This window comes from Ips typographus, linkage group LG7, assembly GCF_016097725.1.
Source record: "Ips typographus isolate SLU linkage group LG7, UJ_Ityp_2.0, whole genome shotgun sequence".
NCBI classification, from domain to species: Eukaryota; Metazoa; Arthropoda; class Insecta; order Coleoptera; family Curculionidae; genus Ips; species Ips typographus.
Genome location: NC_138428.1, coordinates 1,401,742 through 1,420,123, shown reverse-complemented (window position 1 = coordinate 1,420,123; position 18,382 = coordinate 1,401,742). Strand labels below are relative to the sequence as shown.

General features: G+C 36.5%; 6 protein-coding genes across 12 annotated transcripts in view; 4 read left to right on the top strand and 2 right to left on the bottom strand.

Annotated features, from left to right (window-relative positions):
• The window catches only part of CalpC (calpain C), a 66,700-nt gene that overhangs the window by 20,072 nt on the left and 28,246 nt on the right, over positions 1 to 18,382 (bottom strand). Inside the window, exons 3-5 of one of the 4 annotated variants that reach the window (XM_081983169.1) lie at positions 10,770 to 10,922; positions 1,675 to 1,735; positions 1,555 to 1,625 (exon numbers count right to left, since the gene is read on the bottom strand). The exons of 1 other annotated variant lie outside the window; for it this stretch is intronic. In XM_081983169.1, coding sequence (XP_081839295.1) covers positions 1,555 to 1,625; positions 1,675 to 1,697 — 94 coding nt within the window. In that variant the 5' untranslated portion in view covers positions 1,698 to 1,735; positions 10,770 to 10,922. Of the gene's footprint in view, positions 1 to 284; positions 548 to 1,554; positions 1,626 to 1,674; positions 1,736 to 2,063; positions 2,202 to 10,769; positions 10,923 to 18,382 lie in introns of those variants that run through there. 2 more of the 4 variants (XM_081983170.1, XM_081983171.1) reach the window with 2 other exon arrangements.
• On the top strand, positions 2,010 to 8,858 carry Sirt7 (sirtuin 7). Of its 3 annotated transcripts, none has more exons than XM_081983186.1 (6): positions 2,010 to 2,236; positions 2,285 to 2,598; positions 3,040 to 3,300; positions 4,855 to 4,988; positions 6,168 to 6,952; positions 8,733 to 8,858. In XM_081983186.1, the coding sequence occupies exons 1-6, from the start codon at positions 2,114 to 2,116 to the stop codon at positions 8,805 to 8,807; spliced, it is 1,692 nt and encodes a 563-aa protein (XP_081839312.1). In that variant the 5' UTR covers positions 2,010 to 2,113; the 3' UTR covers positions 8,808 to 8,858. The 3 variants fall into 3 exon arrangements, 2 of the variants coding, with proteins under 2 accessions (XP_081839312.1, XP_081839311.1); XR_014178795.1 differs by having other exon boundaries at positions 2,012 to 2,236; positions 6,168 to 7,604; positions 7,641 to 8,858; XM_081983185.1 differs by having other exon boundaries at positions 2,012 to 2,236; positions 6,168 to 8,858.
• LOC145731472 (uncharacterized) lies at positions 5,347 to 6,102 on the bottom strand. The gene is made up of 3 exons (XM_081983283.1): positions 5,883 to 6,102; positions 5,614 to 5,825; positions 5,347 to 5,564 (listed from the first exon to the last, which is right to left on the bottom strand). The coding sequence occupies exons 1-3, from the start codon at positions 5,893 to 5,895 to the stop codon at positions 5,436 to 5,438; spliced, it is 354 nt and encodes a 117-aa protein (XP_081839409.1). The 5' UTR covers positions 5,896 to 6,102; the 3' UTR covers positions 5,347 to 5,435.
• Positions 9,249 to 10,700, top strand: LOC145731447 (ubiquitin domain-containing protein UBFD1-like). The gene is made up of 4 exons (XM_081983250.1): positions 9,249 to 9,405; positions 9,552 to 9,775; positions 9,833 to 10,072; positions 10,127 to 10,700. Exons 1-4 carry the CDS (start codon positions 9,393 to 9,395, stop codon positions 10,547 to 10,549), a joined length of 900 nt encoding a protein of 299 aa, XP_081839376.1. The 5' UTR covers positions 9,249 to 9,392; the 3' UTR covers positions 10,550 to 10,700.
• Positions 10,857 to 11,859, top strand: EMC8-9 (ER membrane protein complex subunit 8/9). Its single transcript, XM_081983275.1, has 4 exons — positions 10,857 to 10,978; positions 11,023 to 11,228; positions 11,279 to 11,425; positions 11,479 to 11,859. Exons 2-4 carry the CDS (start codon positions 11,034 to 11,036, stop codon positions 11,734 to 11,736), a joined length of 600 nt encoding a protein of 199 aa, XP_081839401.1. The 5' UTR covers positions 10,857 to 10,978; positions 11,023 to 11,033; the 3' UTR covers positions 11,737 to 11,859.
• On the top strand, positions 12,385 to 18,176 carry LOC145731438 (uncharacterized). 2 transcript variants are annotated; one of them, XM_081983239.1, is made up of 6 exons: positions 12,385 to 12,544; positions 14,110 to 14,196; positions 15,859 to 16,038; positions 16,196 to 16,457; positions 16,908 to 17,176; positions 17,230 to 18,176. In XM_081983239.1, exons 2-6 carry the CDS (start codon positions 14,126 to 14,128, stop codon positions 17,486 to 17,488), a joined length of 1,041 nt encoding a protein of 346 aa, XP_081839365.1. In that variant the 5' UTR covers positions 12,385 to 12,544; positions 14,110 to 14,125; the 3' UTR covers positions 17,489 to 18,176. The 2 variants fall into 2 exon arrangements, with proteins under 2 accessions (XP_081839365.1, XP_081839366.1); XM_081983240.1 differs by lacking the exon at positions 14,110 to 14,196 and having other exon boundaries at positions 12,386 to 12,544.

The window sequence follows — 18,382 nt, the reverse complement described above, 5'->3', positions numbered from 1 at the left end:
TTTTCGATCTCTTTCAAATTTGTCGTAACTTTTACCGTTTCTGAGTTATTGAGCAAAAACTGGTTTGATGCAACCAATTTACAAATCAGTTCAAATTGCAGTTTGAAATTTGAACACCCTGTAAGTCGATTATTTTTGGCAGTTCAGGAAGGGTGAACCACTTAAATTAACCGTCTTGAGTTCTTCTTTCCAGTGGTGTAAAGAAAGCATACAGGGTGGCCAAAAAATCCACCAGCTTGAAATCAAAAAATCAATCAACCACCTTGCTTAAACGACACACTTACTGTTATTGAAAGCCACCAGAAAAATACGACTCAAATTGAGATTAGCTCCACATTATCGACAAATTATTCAGCCACACTATATAGTCCTTGATTTCACAATGTAATCCACCCAGTTATCACACAGAAAATCACTTGTAACCCAAATTTGCGCCGAAGAATTTCACTTGGTGACGTAGTGAAAGTACCGCTCGCGCCGGTTCTTTTACGCGACTGAATCTCGATGGTACCAGAGCGCACCATCTGCGGTACCACTTCCTACTAGTGCTGCAAAGTAGCGTGGGGTTACCATCAGTGAATACGGAATGATTTGCCAAAGGCGGGTTATTAAATATGCTTGACAAGTTTGTCAAAACCATCTGGCGTCATTTTAAATTTTATCTATTTAGGCCCAATTGTACAGGGTGAGTCCATGATAGAATAAAGTTCATTTGTGTCAAGAAATGCCAAAAAATGTTAAATACAAAAATTTAAGAGAACCAACATTTCTATCAGCTTATACAGAATTGAAGTGAAGATTCATGAGGGGTCATTCTTTCAAAGCCTCAAAAACATTGTGGAAGCATTTTTTTCCTCACATTTTAGAGACACACCCTGTATAGAAAGGACACACAGAATAGCAAAACCAAGCTACAGTGTGTGAAAAATCTACTGCTGAAAAGCTCAACCCATGGATATTAAAAAAAAAACAATGATTACACCAATAATTGTAAAAAAATATTATTCACCAAATACATATATAATAAAAAATTAATAATTTAGCCTCCATGCAATGTGGATATGAACAATATAGAGTCCCTGGGCTGGATTTTGTAATTAATTGTATCCTAAAAAGCAAATTTAGTCTAATTTCCTTAAGTGATTTCCAAATAATATATAAATACCAAAAGTTCCCAATCAGTGTCATTTACCAAAACCAATATACCAGGTCTCCTAAAAAAGTCAAAATCAAGTCACTAACATGACATTTATATGCTTTCTTGTAGCAACTTACACTGATTCATCTTGCAGAAATAACTCAGGTCGTTCCTTCAGTAAATTGTCGCGTAACCAAATTAGCAAACTACCTAATGTCCCTAAAATAAATAATAATAATTGTAAATTAATAACCTTTATTGTGCAGTATTCCCATTTGCAATTTTCTTACAGCTAATGCCAAAGTTAAATTTCCAATTGTTTAAACATCAGAATGAATTTGTGGTTTATTTATGAGATTTCTATGTAGAAATTAAAACAATATCCTCCTTCTTTTATAAACTAGGCTTTAACTTACATGGTTTTTCACTTTCTGGCAAGTCTAGATCATAGTTTTTCTTGTTATCAAATAAAAGCTCAGCACCTCCCCTAATAAAGAGCGTTTTAAAAGCTTTACTCAAATCTTTTCAGCACAAACCTGAATTCTGCCGTAATTTTCATGCTTGGTTGCTACTTGGAGACAGGTTTTACGTAAAAAACTAAAAGGAAATATTCAGAAAATTATAAAATAAATTGTAATTAAAATTGTGATAAATTTATTAGGTTAAGTTAGTACCAATAACCTCATTTTAACAAATTTAAAAATAAACATTAGATAACTGTCTTCAGGTTAATTAGGCAACACGTGACTGCTATTTCAGTATGTCGTGATGCCTCACGTGATCACATAGCGTTAGCGTCAAACTAACTTTGATTGAACTGTCAAAATTGAAGTCTACTAATAACACACTGACATTTGACAGAAATTAAAAAATGAAAACAAAACTGTAAAAAATAATAAATAATGGAAAAGATGTGGGAAATTACCAAGGTTTCCTGGTTTTCCTCGTTAGTCTGACCCCATTGCGGTACAATAAATGGATGGAGACAATATCGCAGAGGTCGGGGAGACGAAACGGGTGCGTCTACTTCGGCCCCAAACGACCGACCAGACGAAGAAGCTGGGGGCCAAAGAGCAAAGACATGTCAATTTAAGAAAGGTACGTGTCTTCTATCGCTTTTATTCGCAAAATGACTGACTAGTGCAGGTCTCGTCCATTTTACAAAAATCTGAGGGAGACAGGAAACCTGAAGACTTAAAAATTCTGGACGAGTGTCCTGAGGTGGTAAATGAAGCCCGACACAGGCTGAAAAAGCGCGAGACAATCAAGAAGCGGCTGGAGGAGTTTGAAGACCCCGAAGATGTTTTGATACAAAAGTGTCAAGTGTTGGCACAGGCCATTGCACAATCCCAACACTTGGTGGTGTACACTGGGGCCGGAATCAGTACGGCTGCTAAGATTCCTGATTATCGAGGTCCTGATGGGATATGGACCAGACTGAAAGAAGGACGAGATGTTGGGTGAGTTTTATTTATGAAATGATGCACATTTAGTCAGGAATGGTCCTGTACAGTGTTACCTAACAGTTTATTAGGATCAAATATTTAGAGAAGTTTACAATTTTGGAATTATGATAAATATTTTATCTTTTTGTCACTGACAGTTTAAACAAAAGTGTAAGTGACCATGAAACTATAAAGCATGTTTTTCAGGTGGCAATTTGAGTCAAATAATGTCAAAAAAGGTTAGGTTAGGTTAGGTTAGACCCAGGATCCAGGGTTGTGTTTTTTTTTTACTTTAGACATATTTTGGGGGCATTGTTTACCAATGTGTTTACAGTGCTATCTCATTTTAACCCCCCATCCTAAGTGACCATGAAACTGTAAAACTTGTTTTTTCCGGTTCACTATTGACATTTTAACAATGAAAAGACATGACTAAAACCATGTATTGTATTGCAGCGAGCACGATTTGTCGATGGCCGAACCGACCTACACTCATATGGCTCTCTATGAGTTGTACCGGCAAAAAATCCTCAAATACGTTGTGTCGCAAAACTGCGACGGACTCCATTTACGTTCGGGTTTACCCAGAACGGCTCTATCCGAGTTGCACGGCAATATGTACATTGAAGTTTGTAAGACTTGTAAGCCTCCTAGAGAATATTGGAGGTTGTTCGACGTGACTGAAAACACTGCCAGATATGCTCACAAAACTTACAGGTAGGCTTTCAACTCACCATTCGATAGTCCATCGAAAAATAAGTTGATATGCATTATGTCATTTTCCTGAAAAATGCTTCCTAAGGAAAATACAGATGGTTTTGTAAGGGGGCCACGGTTATGTCCTGTTATTTTAGGAAAGCAGCGGCTGGTTGCGGCCTTTAATGTCACTTTATTGTAGTAATTTTAAACAAAAGGCAAAAGCAACAGTTAGTCCAGGAAATTTGAAATTTGACTTGAGAGGTTAAAAACTGTCTTTGTAATCTGTCGTCATAGCTTTCAGATAAGTTGAAGAACTTTAGTATTGAAAATTTACTTGTAGACATGAAAAACAACTTTCTCTAGAATTTTTGATACAAATTTACACATTTAAACCTTGAAAATTGACTTGAACACCAAAAAGTGACTCTGAACCAATGAAAAGTGACATCAGAAGCTTAAAATTTGCTTTTAAAGTAAGTTTTCATAATTTGAAAACACATTTTAATATTTTAGCCTTGAAAATAGTCTTAAATACAGGATATTGAGATTAGATTCATGAAAATTGAGTTAAAGACTAACTTTTCAAATTTTTTTACTTTGCTTTTCAGTTTCGAGTTCTCTCTGAACTATTTTTAAAGCTTTAAACCTACTTTCAGCTTAGGAAATCGAGTTTCAAGACTGTTTTCACCAAGTTTTTGACATAGCAGACTTAAAAAACAATTTTTACATTTTCCAAGGCCTTAAAAATGACATTTCAAGCATTGTCACTATTAAATAGACTCTTCAGCGTTAAAAATTCAATTTTTTGTGTTTTAAAGCTGTTCTCAGTCTGAAAAATTGAGTTTTAAGGCTCTTCACAAAGTTTTTGATTTATCAGGCGTGAAAGCCAGTTTATACACTGTCCATAGTCTTGAAAAGCTTATTTGCTATTAAATTTACTTCCATAATCATCAGTGCAAAAAATTGGAGCATTTCTAAGAAATTCGGACTGTTTTTAGTGCTTTGAGACTGAAAAATCAAGGTAAGTTAAGTTTCAGACTTTTCAATGATGAAAGTCAAAAATTTTGGCACTAAATGCCACGATATTGGTCGATACTCTTGATCATCCAAAAGTATGGCAAGACCTCCACCAGGATGACCAGCTGACGAAGAAAGAAGAATTCAAGACAAGAAGAGCCCCGTTGTCAGCGGGGACACTCTCACCCAGGACAGAAGACGCCAGTGCCTGTTAACTGAGTCCTTCTTGTTCTACAGCGGACTCTCACAAGACTTGAATGATCACTTTTACACTACTTATAGTCTAAAAAATTGAACGTCAGTAAAAATTAGTCCAAAAATCCGGTTTTTTGAGTATTTTCAGTGTCAAAAATTAATTCAACCTGAGATGACCAGATTTGAATCCTTTTAAAGTCAAAAATACAATAACCCAAGTAGACATTTTTGTCAAAAGTCTTCCTTAGGAAGTGTTCTTCAGGAAAATGACATAAAATGCATGTCAACTTATTTTTTGATCGGACTATCGAATGATTAACACTTGTATAATGTGTATGAGTGTGTAATTTCTTTTGGTAGGAAGTGTTACGGCTGTAATGGGTCTTTAATGGATACTATAGTACATTTTGGGGAGAGGGGAAGTTTGCAATGGCCCCTGAACTGGAAGGGAGCCTGTAAAAATGCGAAAGAGGCCACCACCATTATTTGCTTAGGTAGGTATGTGTATGAGTGCAATTTAAGTCTCTAAAATCGTCTAGATAAAATTAATTTTGCATTTTTCAATAATATTCATTGATAAGAGAAACGAAACCAACAATAAAACGCTGCAGCTGTCAAGTTTCTTATAAAATGTTAAGTATCTGAAAAATTAATGCTGATAGGTATATTATATCACATTATACAGGGAAGATGGGTAGAAATCGACACGAAATCAGGAAAAAAATCAAAATGTTCCCTTCTTTTATCAGTGCGTCTTTATTTGACATTTCTGGACAAGAATTATTTCTATAATTAGAGTGTAGGTAGGGATTGGGTTATTTTGGTGTGAGATATTCACTAAAACTATCCCTTTGTCTATAAAGAATATATTGTAGAGGAAAGATAAATGGCGGACACAGATTCTTAATTCTAATTAACTCCCCTGTGGAGTAAATTCGTCACTAACATCCGTGTCTTTGGTCTCCTACGCCTGACGTCTGTTGTTGTCCATTGTCTGTTGTATTTTCATTCAACATACTCATGGAATTGGCTAGATTGGCTTCAGGGTTATTCTTCTTGATTTGTACTTCCTACACACACAAATTTAAAAATTTTTTCACAATCAATAAGAATACTTACAGTATCTTTACTGAGTGCCTCAGCCTGCAATCTAGTATTAATAACCTCCAACAAATGAGTGGTAATAATATAAGCTTTAACATATGAATCCTCTTTAATTGGTGGTATTTGAGGAGTTCTTGTATTGTCAGTCTCTAGCCACCATAGGCCCTTCATAGAAGGGGAGTCTGTAAATTCAGCATCAAATCCACCGGCCATACTATCATTGAAAGCTAATTTAAGCAGGAAAATTATAAATTGTAGTCTTTTATTTTAATGCAAAATCATACCTAAAAAGTTCATTTTGCCGATTCTTCAAACTAAGGTTTTGGTCAGATGCAAGCTCGGAAATAACAATTTCAATTATTATTTAAAATACTCGGCACAACTTGGTTTGGTAGAACTTTAAACAAATGCAAAAACAAAATTTCTGACTAGAAGAGCGCTTTGAAAATGCCATTTTAAAAATCCATGACACTACCCACGTGATGAAAAAAAGTGGACCATACATACAATTGTTCAAGAATAAAACAACAAAACTCAACTTTTTTGTTTATGGTTAAACATTTTTTTAGGTTCCAGCTTGAAGGTATTAAAAAAATACCCTTGGTTGTGGCAAATGGATAAACCGGCAAAAAAACGTCCCAATTTGTACATAGTAAATTTGCAATGGACGCCGAAAGACGACTGCGCCAACGTAAAAATCAACGGAAAGTGCGACGCGGTTTTCAAAAAAATCATGCGAATGTTGGGCATCAAAGTACCGAAGTACCAGAAGGCGAACGATCCAGTTTTCCGGCACGCCACCGAACTGAACCAGCTCGAGTTGCACACCAACTCGAGACCGTGTTTAGTACCCGATTTGTCGGTCAACGAGGTAAAATACTACAACGACGTGGAGGTGAAAAGTGAACAAGGCCGCCTCGAAGACTGTAGGAATAATAGTTCCGATCTCAATTTCAACTGTGATATCACCTTTAGCAATATCGTCCATTCCTATCGGCACTTTCTGGAACCGCTTTTTTTGCGTACCGACAAACTGTTACATCCCTACACCGATCTATTTCTCTATCCCTACCAAACAAGTTTCCTGTATCCGGGTTTGCACAGTATCATCAATCCGATGCCGGTGATCAAAGAAGAAACGATCGTACCGACCAAACAGGACAACGAGATCAAAGAGCCGGCGTGCGATTTTTGTTTTAAAAGCCTCAAATCGACCGCGTGCCTGTTTTATCAAAAAGTCGAGCCGATTTTTGCCCAGGAAACTTTCAGGTACAGTAAAGTGGAGAAGAGGAGCAAACCTAACGTGTGCGTGTGCTGCGACTACACCACCGAAGAGGACGACGATGTGCTGGAGGTAAGTGGGGGGAGTGATCGGGAGGCGTCCGGATCGGGGGAGCAAAAAGCTCGACTGCAACCCGGTTGGTTCGGTAAAGGTTACGGGAAAGCGCGACGGTTTAAGCGAAAAGCTGCATAAGAAAGATTTTGCGTTTCCGTTATAATTAAAACGCGGTTAAAATGACGGATGTTTGTGTTGTATGAGTACAGAGTGATTGTAATGTACCGAGTGATCAAATAAGGTGTTCAGAAACTAGCTAGTGTTCCACATCTGATACCGTAATCTTGAAACGAAGGAAAGTTATTATTAAGAGAAGCATATACAGATTAAAAATTACAATTTCTTTTAATTTTCTTCTTCAAGTTGAAACAGAAAGTATCTTTTATAAAATTCTGATTTGCAACTTTGTTTATGAGATAATTGAGTTACTACGTTCAAAGGCATAAAACCAACCTAACTAAACTTAAAAATTGTCTTGGAAACCAGTTTTCATAGTTTTCAGACAAATTGACATACTTGGTGTTGAAAATTGACTTGGAAACCAGTATATTTACTTTGGAACGGTAAAAACTGACTTGAGAGGCTTAAAAATTGTTTTTGTAACCAGTTTTCATAGTTTACAGTCAAACTGAAAGACTTTAGTCTTGAAAATCGAATTGGACATCAACAAGTGACTCTAAACCAATAAAAAAAGTGACATCAGAAGGTTAAAATTTAGCCTTGAAAATAATCTTAAAAATCCTGTATTTTCAATTTTTAAGAGTCTAATTGACATTAGATTCATAAAAATTGACTTAGAAACCAGTAAATTTGCATTGAAACGGTGAAAATGGACATGGACGTCAACATCTTAAGTCGTTTAAAAGTGTTAAATGAAATTAAAACAGAACATGCGTACCTAAAAACAACAATCGAAAAGTAAACACACTGTATAATACAAAGCGTCTTGTTTGATCACTCGGTATAGCAAATCATAAACCACTCCCTGTGTCGTAATATTTATTTAAGTGAGTGTGCGTAAATGTGTTCACAGATTGGTTCATTCTCGCGCCTCCACCAAAGAATAGTTTTTTAACCAGAAGAGACAGTTGAAAAGAGTAAGCGAATTGATGATTGCTGAATATCAGGATGAGTTTCATTGGTTGGTCATTCAGGGTTGTTAAACAACGTTGCCATATCTCAGACCAAGAGGCAAACTTAAAACACTTTTTGACTCAAAATGAGTAAACAATTATAAGAAATTAGTTTATATTTGACTCTGAAACTTAAGAGACAACCGGCAACATGTTTCCTACCAAAGGTAAACCGAGATCAGCCAAAAACATCAAAAGAATTATACCGGCTGTCCCTTCTAGTTAAAAAGCTATTCGTTGCCTCCACCTTATTCATGCAAGTGCCAAAACACAGTCTTCCTCTGTCATTTTGTAAGAAAATCACCGGCATCTGCGGTTTCCACCGCAGAAGTCGGGCAGCCGTCCAAGTTCTAGTCAATCAACTGTTTTTTACTAATAGAGTTTTCGATGTTTCGTGCAAACCCAGTGTATTGCCGTAGTGTTTTAAGGACATTTGATAGACAAAGATACACTAGTTCTGCACTAAACTTGTCAATCGAAAACGCCATTATTTGGAGCGGGACTGAACTGACCTAGAACCGATTGTTCCTAAACAGTATTTCAGCGACAGTTGTTTATAATTATTAAGTTAGGTTAAGTTATTATTATTTATAAAAACAGAACAAAACACATTACTAGTCCGACCAGTGATTGTTTTTTTTTTTTTTTTTTTGTTCTATTTACAGTGTACGTTTGGCAACGTTTGTCCGATTTTTTTCGTAAAGTTTACGACTGCCCACGTGATTTCGACGTTTTTGTAATGTGTTCATTTATATACTTTGAATATATTATTTAATTTTATACTATAATAATTCAGTTGTTTTATTTTCCACTTTTACCCTGGCGGTTTACAGACCTTTTAGTTGTTTAATAATTTGTCCTGGCAGTTCAAATTTTGACACTGCTTTTCTTCCTGACTGTACTAAATTTTGTACTGTTTTTTAGGCTAACGAGTAGGAAATTTAATGAGGATTCCAAAAATGTACTTAAAACAGTCATTTCTCACTCCAAGTGGGTTTTACACGCTATTTTGTCCCTGACTGTCCTTACAAACTGTGATTTTGGGAATTCAAACTTTAACGCAGCTTTTCTCCATGACTCGCTGACAGCTCTGGAATGAGGTTACAGCGATTAAGTAACCTCTCTAACAATACATTTCTTTTCAATGTCAACGTTGGTACAATCAGTAGTACGTCAACTGTCACTGTACGCTGTCATTAAGCCAGCTGTTTAATTTTAATCATAAAGTTGAACCTGCTGGTCATCACAAAAATACAAAAAATATTAACAAAACATTTCAGTGATCCTTTCCAATAAATTCTCGAAGCAATTAAAGTGCCCGAATAATGGAATGCATAGGTACGTAACCCTTAGACCGCTTAAATCCTAGGAACAGACTTTAATTCAATATTTTCTAAAATTATTTATGCATTGGTCGGTTTAATATAACAATTTTCGGTGACTTTCACTTTTCTGTTTGGCCTTTACTAGAAAAACTTTTACAGGTAGTGAGAGTGACAATGTAGAAAAAGTTGTAGACAACAAGGACTCAGAAACACGCACCAAAGAGAAACCTAGTGATATTAGCAGTGATACCCAGAATGAAGACCTTTTAGATGACAAATCAATTGCACCCACCGAGTGTAAAATACCCAAAACTGAGGACAACTCCAAAGCGGATAGCACTTCAAATGGGGCCAGTGAACTTACTGAAAGTATTGATATTAAGGTACCCACACACTTGGTGCAAAAATTTAGTTTAGGGGACATTTTTTCTGATTGTTAGGTGATTTACAATAAAAAGAAGTATGACGTTAGTGTTCCTTCAACTGCTCTAATATCCGAATTTAAAAAACAACTACAGGGTTTATTAGGTGTACCAGACTCAATGCAGAAATTAATGTATAAAGGTTTGTTGCAAGACAGTCAAACTATAGCAGGATCAGGCATCACAAAAGGGGCAAAAATCATGTTGGTAGGCTCCACCTTGAATGATGTTTTAGCTGTTTCTTCAGTCAGCAAACAAGTAGGTTTTATAGTAAATTTGTATGGGTCCCTGCAACAAACATAATGTTTTCAGGACGTTGCTGAAATGGAAAAAGCCTCAACAGCCAAAGAACCGCTATGCCGACAAAAAATCCACCGAAAAGTACTGGATAAAGGAGCTCCAGACGACGCAATGCCAGGTATTAAAAACATCAAAGAAGGTCTACCCCCTGTTCCCCTATCAGGGATGTTGAACAAAAACGGCGGTAAAGTTAGGTTAACCTTCAAATTGGAAAACGACCAGTTGTGGTTGGGCACCAAGGAAAGGACCGAAAAATTACCGATGGCTTCGATAAAAAGTGTAGTTTCTGAACCGATTGAAGGCCACGAAAATTACCACATATTAGGCCTTCAATTGGGTCCTACTGAAGCGTCACGTTACTGGATTTATTGGGTACCGGCCCAATACGTGGACGCGATCAAAGATGCGGTACTGGGAAAATGGCAATTCTTCTGAAGAAAGTCAATTACACAGGCTACATGGCATTTTACTACTGTTTTTTAAGCCTACTGTTTGGTAGGCAGTGTCTTTACGCTTGTGTTGTTTTTTTTTTTTTTAAGTAGTGCGAATAATAAACTTACACTTTTTGTGTTTTTTTCTACCGTGACTAGTTTCTTATTTATCTAAAATAGTTAAAAAAAAAAAACAGTGTAAGATAAATGTTAGTGTACAATACCTTATCTGTCCTCCAGAGGCCATTATGAGTGGTAAGTGACTTTTGACAATTGTTGTAGTCTGTCTTTTTCTAGGCGTGTGACAGACAGAGAACACCAATATTCACTGTCATAAAATCTAACCTCACTTATTTTCTAAGTAAACGTCAACAATCCTAAAAAAAAACAAATCAATAGAAGTTATTTCTAATTAATAATTAAACTCGAAAACGCAGCTTAAGGCCGTAAAACCAAAAGAAGAAGAAACTCGAAAACAATTAATAACGATGACCGAAGTGAAATTTAGCGCTCGAGCTTTCTGCAAAATAATCTTGCACGCGGCCAAGTACCCGCATTGCGCCGTAAACGGGGTTTTGCTGGCAAAGCCCCACCAGACCAAAGACGTGGAGTTTGTGGATGCCGTGCCCCTATTTCACATTTGCATTAATCTCACCCCAATGGCGGAAATCGCGTTGATGCAGGTAATACCAAATTAACACGGTTAAACCCTTATTTACTCAACACTGGCTAGATTGATGAATTGGCGGCTAGCAAAGGCCTGGTCATTGCAGGATACTATGCCGCCAATGAAAATCTAAGGGACAACAGTTTCGAAAAAGCCCACCACAAGATCTCTGAAAGGATATCCATGAACTGCAACCCATCTTTCTTAGTTGTGGTAAGTTTGGTTGCATTTCAGTAGCATTAAACTGAATTACCCGTATTTTACAGATTAACAACACAAAACTGTCAACAGAACCGGATGCGTCAGCGTTAAAGGTGGCTCAAATGTTTGACAATGGCAGTTTAAAGCAAATTGATGAGAGCCACATAAGTGTAAGCCCACCAGATAGAACAGCCAGTGCTTTAATGGTACTACTGCAACAGAAAGCCTACGACAACTTGGTGGACTTTGACAATCATTTAGATGATATCAGCTTGGACTGGATGAACGTTCGACTCAATAAAACCATAGAAGAATATTTGTAATTGTCTAGTTTAAGGGCGAATGAGCTATTTGGTTAATAGATAAAATTACAAAGCAGTGGTATAATTGTATTGTGTATGTTGGTTGTTTGTATGCATTTTAAATATATTCCACAAGTTGCCAAACCAGGACTTTCTACTGAATTTGGTAGAGGTATTCTTGCTGTAAATTCCTTAGGGAACAGCGATTAAATTCGGGAATACTGATGAAGTGATTGATCCGCGTTATTTAAAAAATCTAAAATTAGCTTATTTACTAAAGATTGCAAAATGTTTCAGGAATCTCTGGATTCGTATGTTTAGTGGGATTTCCGCGTTGCGGCGCTATTTTTGAAACTTGGCGCCCGGCCATCTTAAGTACTTTTTCTGGAAAATATGTAGGTTAATGCTTTTAATCCAGAAAAATTGGGTTTCACACTCGATTTGATTCGTTTTTACCGCCTGAGCTCCGCTTAAAAATATGTTAGTAGGTTAGTCACCTCAAGCTGAAAGTTGCTTTATTTGACCAATCACAAACAACAATAATGACGCACTAAAAAAAATCTGGAAATATGTTGAGGTATGACAGAAATCAGTGTGGGAGAGTGAGTAAGCGATTTCGGGACGCCTTAACCCGTCCCAACGAAAAAAACCGACGCCCGACGTCGCAAAAACCACGAAGCGCGCCTGCTTGCAGCGCGAGGGGGCCCCCGCACCACATTTCAGTGCCGAAACTTGGCGCACTCCCAGTCGGCGTCGCGGGGTGCACAAGTGCGTTCAGTGTGACGTAGATCCAGCAATTAATTAAAAACAATGGATTTAGCTTAACAGGGTGAGTAACTGTAATAATAGCCCTTAATTGAGATTAATTCAGCCCTTAATGAGGATTATTAATCCTCATCCTGAAAAAAATCGATTTTCCAGACTTCCAGACTTCATAGGTCAGGCAATAAGTTAACACGCAGTCCCTTATTCGCGCCCTTAAATAAGGCTACTAGGCCCTTTGTGTGTACAAAACAAACTTATCGATTTGTGCGTGACCTAAATTGCCTGGACGCGAGATTTGGGGGTCCTTGAATGACCTATAAATATCCAGTTTTGATGCCAAAAATGTTTGTATAATTATACAAATCATCCAAAAAATTTATTTAAATTTGTATTAAAAATCCCATTCTTGGAGTGGTTCAAACTAAAATTTGGTCAAAAAAACTGTAAAATTCACTGCTTGAGCTACAGAGTAGAAAATAATTTTTTAAGAAGGACAAGTATATTGATAAAACAGGATAGAAATATTGCACCAGTTTCCCGTCAAATTAAATTAATTCAAAAGTGCAATGGAGGAAACTGAACTTCCAGCACCCTGAATTAATCGCCCAATTAAAAACGCAATTTCGTAAACTGATCGAAGCTGAACGATTAGGGTGGGGCTAGCAAACCATGACCGGATGGCCTAGTTTGAAATGGTACAAAGAACCAATTTGATGGGTCCCCAAGCCCCCAAGATCGCGAAAACCAGACCATTTGGTTTTGTCAAAAAAAAAAATGAACAACAAAGTGTGGGGCACTTCCCTTAATTGCCCAAGCCACGAGAAACCTTCAAAGTAATTGGCAATAACCCATACGAAGACTAAAAAATAAATAAACTATTTAGATTGGTTCGGTTGTAATTACTCCATACGAGGGGGAGGTCGATAAGTTTAACACTGTAAACAGTGTGAGTAATCAATTTAAAATACACACCCCTGGTAAAACCAAGACCATTTCCTATTCATATATGAAACCGAGAGTCACAGTCTTGTAACTAAACTGTTCTCGTTTAGGTTGTGTGGTGGTTATTAGCATGTGACATTTTATGGTCAATCAACGTTATGAATAGAAGGTATAGAACCACCCCCTGTATTTCAGTGTGTTTACTTTGGCATGATTCAGACGCTAGTCCGGCAATGAGGTCTTTGTTTACAATAACACCTAAATTAGTACAACAGTCAATCACTGTATATTTTAGTTAAAATACCAATTAGTTAGTGTTAAGTTTGGGACCATGGAGGTTATAAGGTAAGCAAAATTTAAAAAGTTCCTGAATTTTTGATTTAACTCTGAAAGAAAAACTGGATGCTGTGTTGTCAAACTGATATTTTTTTCATTAATGAAACAATAAAGCCGCAATTAACCAAACAGAAGCATCGTAGTCTTATCTCGCTCTTAATCCAACGGTATCATAATTTTTGGGCATTGTTTTCCATTTCAAAGTCGCTTATTAACGCACTAGTCGTAAAGTAATTTCGATTTGTTTAAACCTGGCTTAACCTGGGCAATTGTTTCGGTAAGAAATTCGGGATTAGTCGATAGTTTATGACATTTTACGACTTTCCAAAAAAAAAAAAATTATTTTTGTAGCACTTTTGTGAGTCTTATGGTCGAGGAACCCGACGCGTCCAAATCGATTACTTCAGTACGACTGGAAAGGGCCAGCCCTATTGATACGTAAGTAGTCTTTAATCTTTTTGTACGATTAAGCCAGGATTAGAAATTAGTCAAGGGTTACACGGTAATCGAAAAGGAATTTCATTCATTTTTTGCGTATTGAGCGATTATCGATAAGTCGTTATTGATTAATCCTGTTCCCCGCTAAATCCTAGTTAAAATATACTTTATCGTATGTGGTAAAGTATTAATTAGTATTATTATAATCCCCAATAAGTTTATTATTACTCATGACATTTTAAATTCAATTTACAAAAGTAATGCCTTTTCGATTAGTATTTTTTTCTCGCAATTGGTGACTCACTTTGAATGTTATACAGTATTTTAAAAAAAACTACGTTATATTCAGTTTTTGAAAAATATGTGAAAAAGGGTGACAATTGCTTGCTTCATGTTGTTCTGGTTGAAAAGGTGAATCCTGTTAACTAAGCAGGCAAATTTGATCCTAAAATAAGTGTCTTAATTAAAATGTCCGCGAGTGGCCGTCCAGATATCCAGACCTAGATCCGGTCTAATTTTATGTTAAAGTAAAATAGATTTGCTAAAATTAGAGGACACCAACCGAGTTTTTTGTGTGTTTTCCAATCAAACATACCGCCCGGAGTCGTTTTTAATAATCGATCTAATTGCGGCTAATTACAGCTCATATAACATCGTTATCAATGTAAATATGCATTTAAGCGGATATATTTTATAATATTTATCGTCCAAATAAAAAAAAACCCGAACCGATTCAGGTTAGTGCATCCTTGAAGTGTTTGCTCGCCCTTACAAAGTGTTGGGAGTGAGTGAGTGAGACCGTTTTTTTGTCATTGTTGTGCTAAGCTAAGATAAATAATTCGAGTGCTAAAAAGTACTCAAACTGATACACGCGATTTCGGTTAGCGCTTTAGTTAAATTGATATTGACGAGAAGGATCTAATTGTTTGGACAACAAATGACGTAACAATTCAGTGCCCTGTTACAATGATTCAGAGAGTCTGAGGGGGTTGCCAGATGTCATCAGTTAGGCAAAGAGTTAAACAGCCAGAAACTTGAAAAACAACCCTTAAAATACAAAAAAAGGCAACTTTGATTAATACTTTCCAATGAGGGTAGATTACAGGGCCGGAGTATACTAACCTAACCTAAATCACAGAGTGGTACTAGATAACTTTACAAATGTATTTTTGATCTGCATTTTTTTGTAATTTCTTGAATTAGTTTTGCTGTAATTGTTACAAACAGCTCTAGTTTGATAGCTGACTGAATTCTACACGAAACCAACATTGTGGTTTTTACAAAATTTCGGTGAACCACTCGATGTTCTACTTAATAAAATTATCAAATCAATTGACCAGATTGACCTTTTAATTGAATTAAAGTCTGCATTTCGAGTGGTTTGATTGATCTCTAAAAAACCGTTCCGTTAATATTGCACAAATCTAATTAATACATAATATTACTCATATACATTTCAGATGAATACAAATAAAACAGATAAAATCTCGATTTCCTATGAAGCAATCCAGTAAACCGCCAATATGTGCAACAATAATTGATACTAATTTCTCGACGTCTTGTGGGCTTCCCCCCCCCCCTCGAATTTTTTATCAACTGTTTTCGTCTACATATAAACTAAATAGAAGCCGATTTAAATGTTATAATTAAATTATCTCGCAGAGACGACACCCATCAATCCGGTGACAGAATGGTGCAGGTGACCCACGAACCACAAACCGACAACGACGACGTTTGCCCCGGGTCCTCTCAGGGGGTGCTAAACCAGCCCCAATGGACTAAACCCTCTGACGATACTAAAAAAGGTACCATCACCGAAGAGGCCTACAGGGTTGTAACCAGGTCAGTATACTCCTAATTAATTTTGATTGTTCACAAACACCCTATTTTGTGATTGGTCAAAAAAAAGCTTTTTCACACCAATTCTGCACATGTGGACTTACAAATCATACCTTTTAAGTAATTTACTGACAAATAACCAATTTTCGAATGATTTCAGTTCGATGATGGCCGACCCAATCCATCAAAACAATCCAACGGTGGCCCTAAACATGTTAGAGACCGCGCTGACCAATAGAAACGTGCCATTGGCCAAACACTACATTGACATCTTGCAGGATCTGATAAAAAAGGAAAACGCATTGAAAACGCTGCTCAGTGTCGGGAAATGGGTACATTCGTCGCGGGCCAATCAGCATCTGAATTTTGAGCCTTCAGCGCCCCCTTTAGTCGAGAACGATGACGAACGCAACGATAATTGGGTGAGTAATTTGATGGTCAAGTGTCAAGAGGAAGGTTGACATTAGCGCCCTCTTTGTAACTTGTCTGACAACCACTTAAGTAACCAAGTTTGTTTGTCATAATTGAAATAATCACATTATGATTGTTGTAGTACACAATTAAGGTCACCAATTGTCAAGAATACATATTGAGAACGTTAAATATCTCTGAAACTAAGCAAAATTTGAGCAAGTTGATGGTCAGTGTCAAGAGGAAGATTGACATTAGCGCCCTCTTTGTAACTTGTCTGACAACCACTTAAGTAACCAATTTTGTTTGTCATAATTGAAATAATCACATTATGATTGTTGTAGTACACAATTAAGGTCACCAATTGTCAAGAATACATATTGAGAACGTTAAATATCTCTGCAACTAAGCAAAATTTAAGCAAGTAACAAGAGAATACATTTTCTCGTTTTGTTGTGTAGATGAAGGAGCGTTTGAACGTTCTTAGACAGAAGGCCATGTTGGAAATCGACAAATTTGGAGATCACTTCCTAAAACAACCCGAATTCAGCAACCTACACTATCAGGACGTTCTGGACATCGTCACCAGAGACACTCTGCAGGTGTCTAGCGAAAAAGTGGTCTATTGCGCCATAATGAGATGGGCTGACGCGGAATGTGATAGAAAAGGCCTGGTCACTGAAGATTTGAACGTGAAAGCTGTCCTAAATGAGTTGATTTACGCCACTAGGTACTTAAAACCACCCTTAAAGGGCTACTATGTTACTAATTAAGTATGTTTAGGTATGGATTGATGTCAAGAAAGGAGTTCAGCACCCGGACTATTGAAGGGCACAAAGGTCCGGACAGAATAGGGATACCAAACGAAATAAACGAGAAGATTGTAAGGTACCTGTCCCTGAAACAGAAGAAGAGACGCCCTAGTGAAGAGTTGCCGTACAAAATGTCCAAAGAACGTACCACCAAAGCGAAAAGGCACTCAGAAACCAAAGAAAAAATAATCGTCAACTGCTTGACCTGCTTCAGCGCTGTTTTCGACTGAATTACCTACCTTTACACCCCTGAACAAGGGAAAATACTCGAATTTTCCGACTCTAACGCCCTCTGTGATTATCTACTTGGTGATATATAATGTTTTTTTTAAAAAAACATCACCCTCTATACACACTTTATATAGATAGGCCTATCGAAGGTATTTTTATTTATTAATGTTGAATGTTGTTGAAGCTTTTGAATGTTTTAGATATGTCTAACAGGTGTGGAAAATCACAGGTGTGATTGGTCAGCAGCAAGCTGAAAACTTCTGTTTTTGACCAATCACAAACTGTCCCACTATATGCTGAATTTTTCCCACTTGTACCTACAAATATACAGGGTGTGCGCTATTTTAAACACACACTCTGTATTTAAGAGTATTATAAATTATTTAGATAGTTGAAAAGTGTTTAGGGAATTACTGATGAGTTACCAGTTTTGATAATTCTCTCTCTATTTAATTATGTTATAAATATAGTTAAATTTGTTGTTAAAAATTTTAACCACATATTTGGGATGTTTTATCAAAAAAAAATTAAAAATGTTTTATTTTATAACATTACAATGAAAATGTTTTAAGGATCTATATTTGCCATGCTGATTTATGTTCCATATTGTATAAGTTAAGTTTTTGTACTTTTTACATTGTTTTTTACTGTGTAAAGTATAAATTAAATAAATACATTGATCATGAATTTGATGTTTGTTTGGTGAACCAAAAAAAGCAGTACCCACCCTGTACTTGGTTAGGAAAAGTGTTTTAAAATCGCCCTAAACCATTCAAAACAGTCAAATCTTGACAATTTGATGTCTGAAATAGTTTTATAGACAGGTATGACGATTAGACTGTACTATTGTGTAGTAACCACCCTGTATCTGGTGCATTACTGAAAAATCCTAA

Coding starts and splice junctions, on each gene's coding strand:
- LOC145731438 (XM_081983239.1), top strand. CDS start 14,126: ATGGTCGAGGAACCCGACGCGTCCAAATCGATTACTTCAGTACGACTG. Junction 16,039..16,195: donor GCCTACAGGGTTGTAACCAG/GTCAGTATACTC, acceptor GAATGATTTCAG/TTCGATGATGGCCGACCCAA. Junction 17,177..17,229: donor GAGTTGATTTACGCCACTAG/GTACTTAAAACC, acceptor AAGTATGTTTAG/GTATGGATTGATGTCAAGAA.
- LOC145731472 (XM_081983283.1), bottom strand. Junction 5,565..5,613: donor AGGCACTCAGTAAAGATACT/GTAAGTATTCTT, acceptor TTGTGTGTGTAG/GAAGTACAAATCAAGAAGAA.
- Sirt7 (XM_081983185.1), top strand. CDS start 2,114: ATGGATGGAGACAATATCGCAGAGGTCGGGGAGACGAAACGGGTGCGT. Junction 2,237..2,284: donor GACATGTCAATTTAAGAAAG/GTACGTGTCTTC, acceptor TGACTAGTGCAG/GTCTCGTCCATTTTACAAAA. Junction 4,989..6,167: donor CACCACCATTATTTGCTTAG/GTAGGTATGTGT, acceptor ACATTTTTTTAG/GTTCCAGCTTGAAGGTATTA.
- EMC8-9 (XM_081983275.1), top strand. CDS start 11,034: ATGACCGAAGTGAAATTTAGCGCTCGAGCTTTCTGCAAAATAATCTTG. Junction 11,229..11,278: donor CGGAAATCGCGTTGATGCAG/GTAATACCAAAT, acceptor AACACTGGCTAG/ATTGATGAATTGGCGGCTAG. Junction 11,426..11,478: donor ACCCATCTTTCTTAGTTGTG/GTAAGTTTGGTT, acceptor CGTATTTTACAG/ATTAACAACACAAAACTGTC.
- LOC145731447 (XM_081983250.1), top strand. Junction 9,776..9,832: donor CTGAAAGTATTGATATTAAG/GTACCCACACAC, acceptor TCTGATTGTTAG/GTGATTTACAATAAAAAGAA. Junction 10,073..10,126: donor TTTCTTCAGTCAGCAAACAA/GTAGGTTTTATA, acceptor TAATGTTTTCAG/GACGTTGCTGAAATGGAAAA.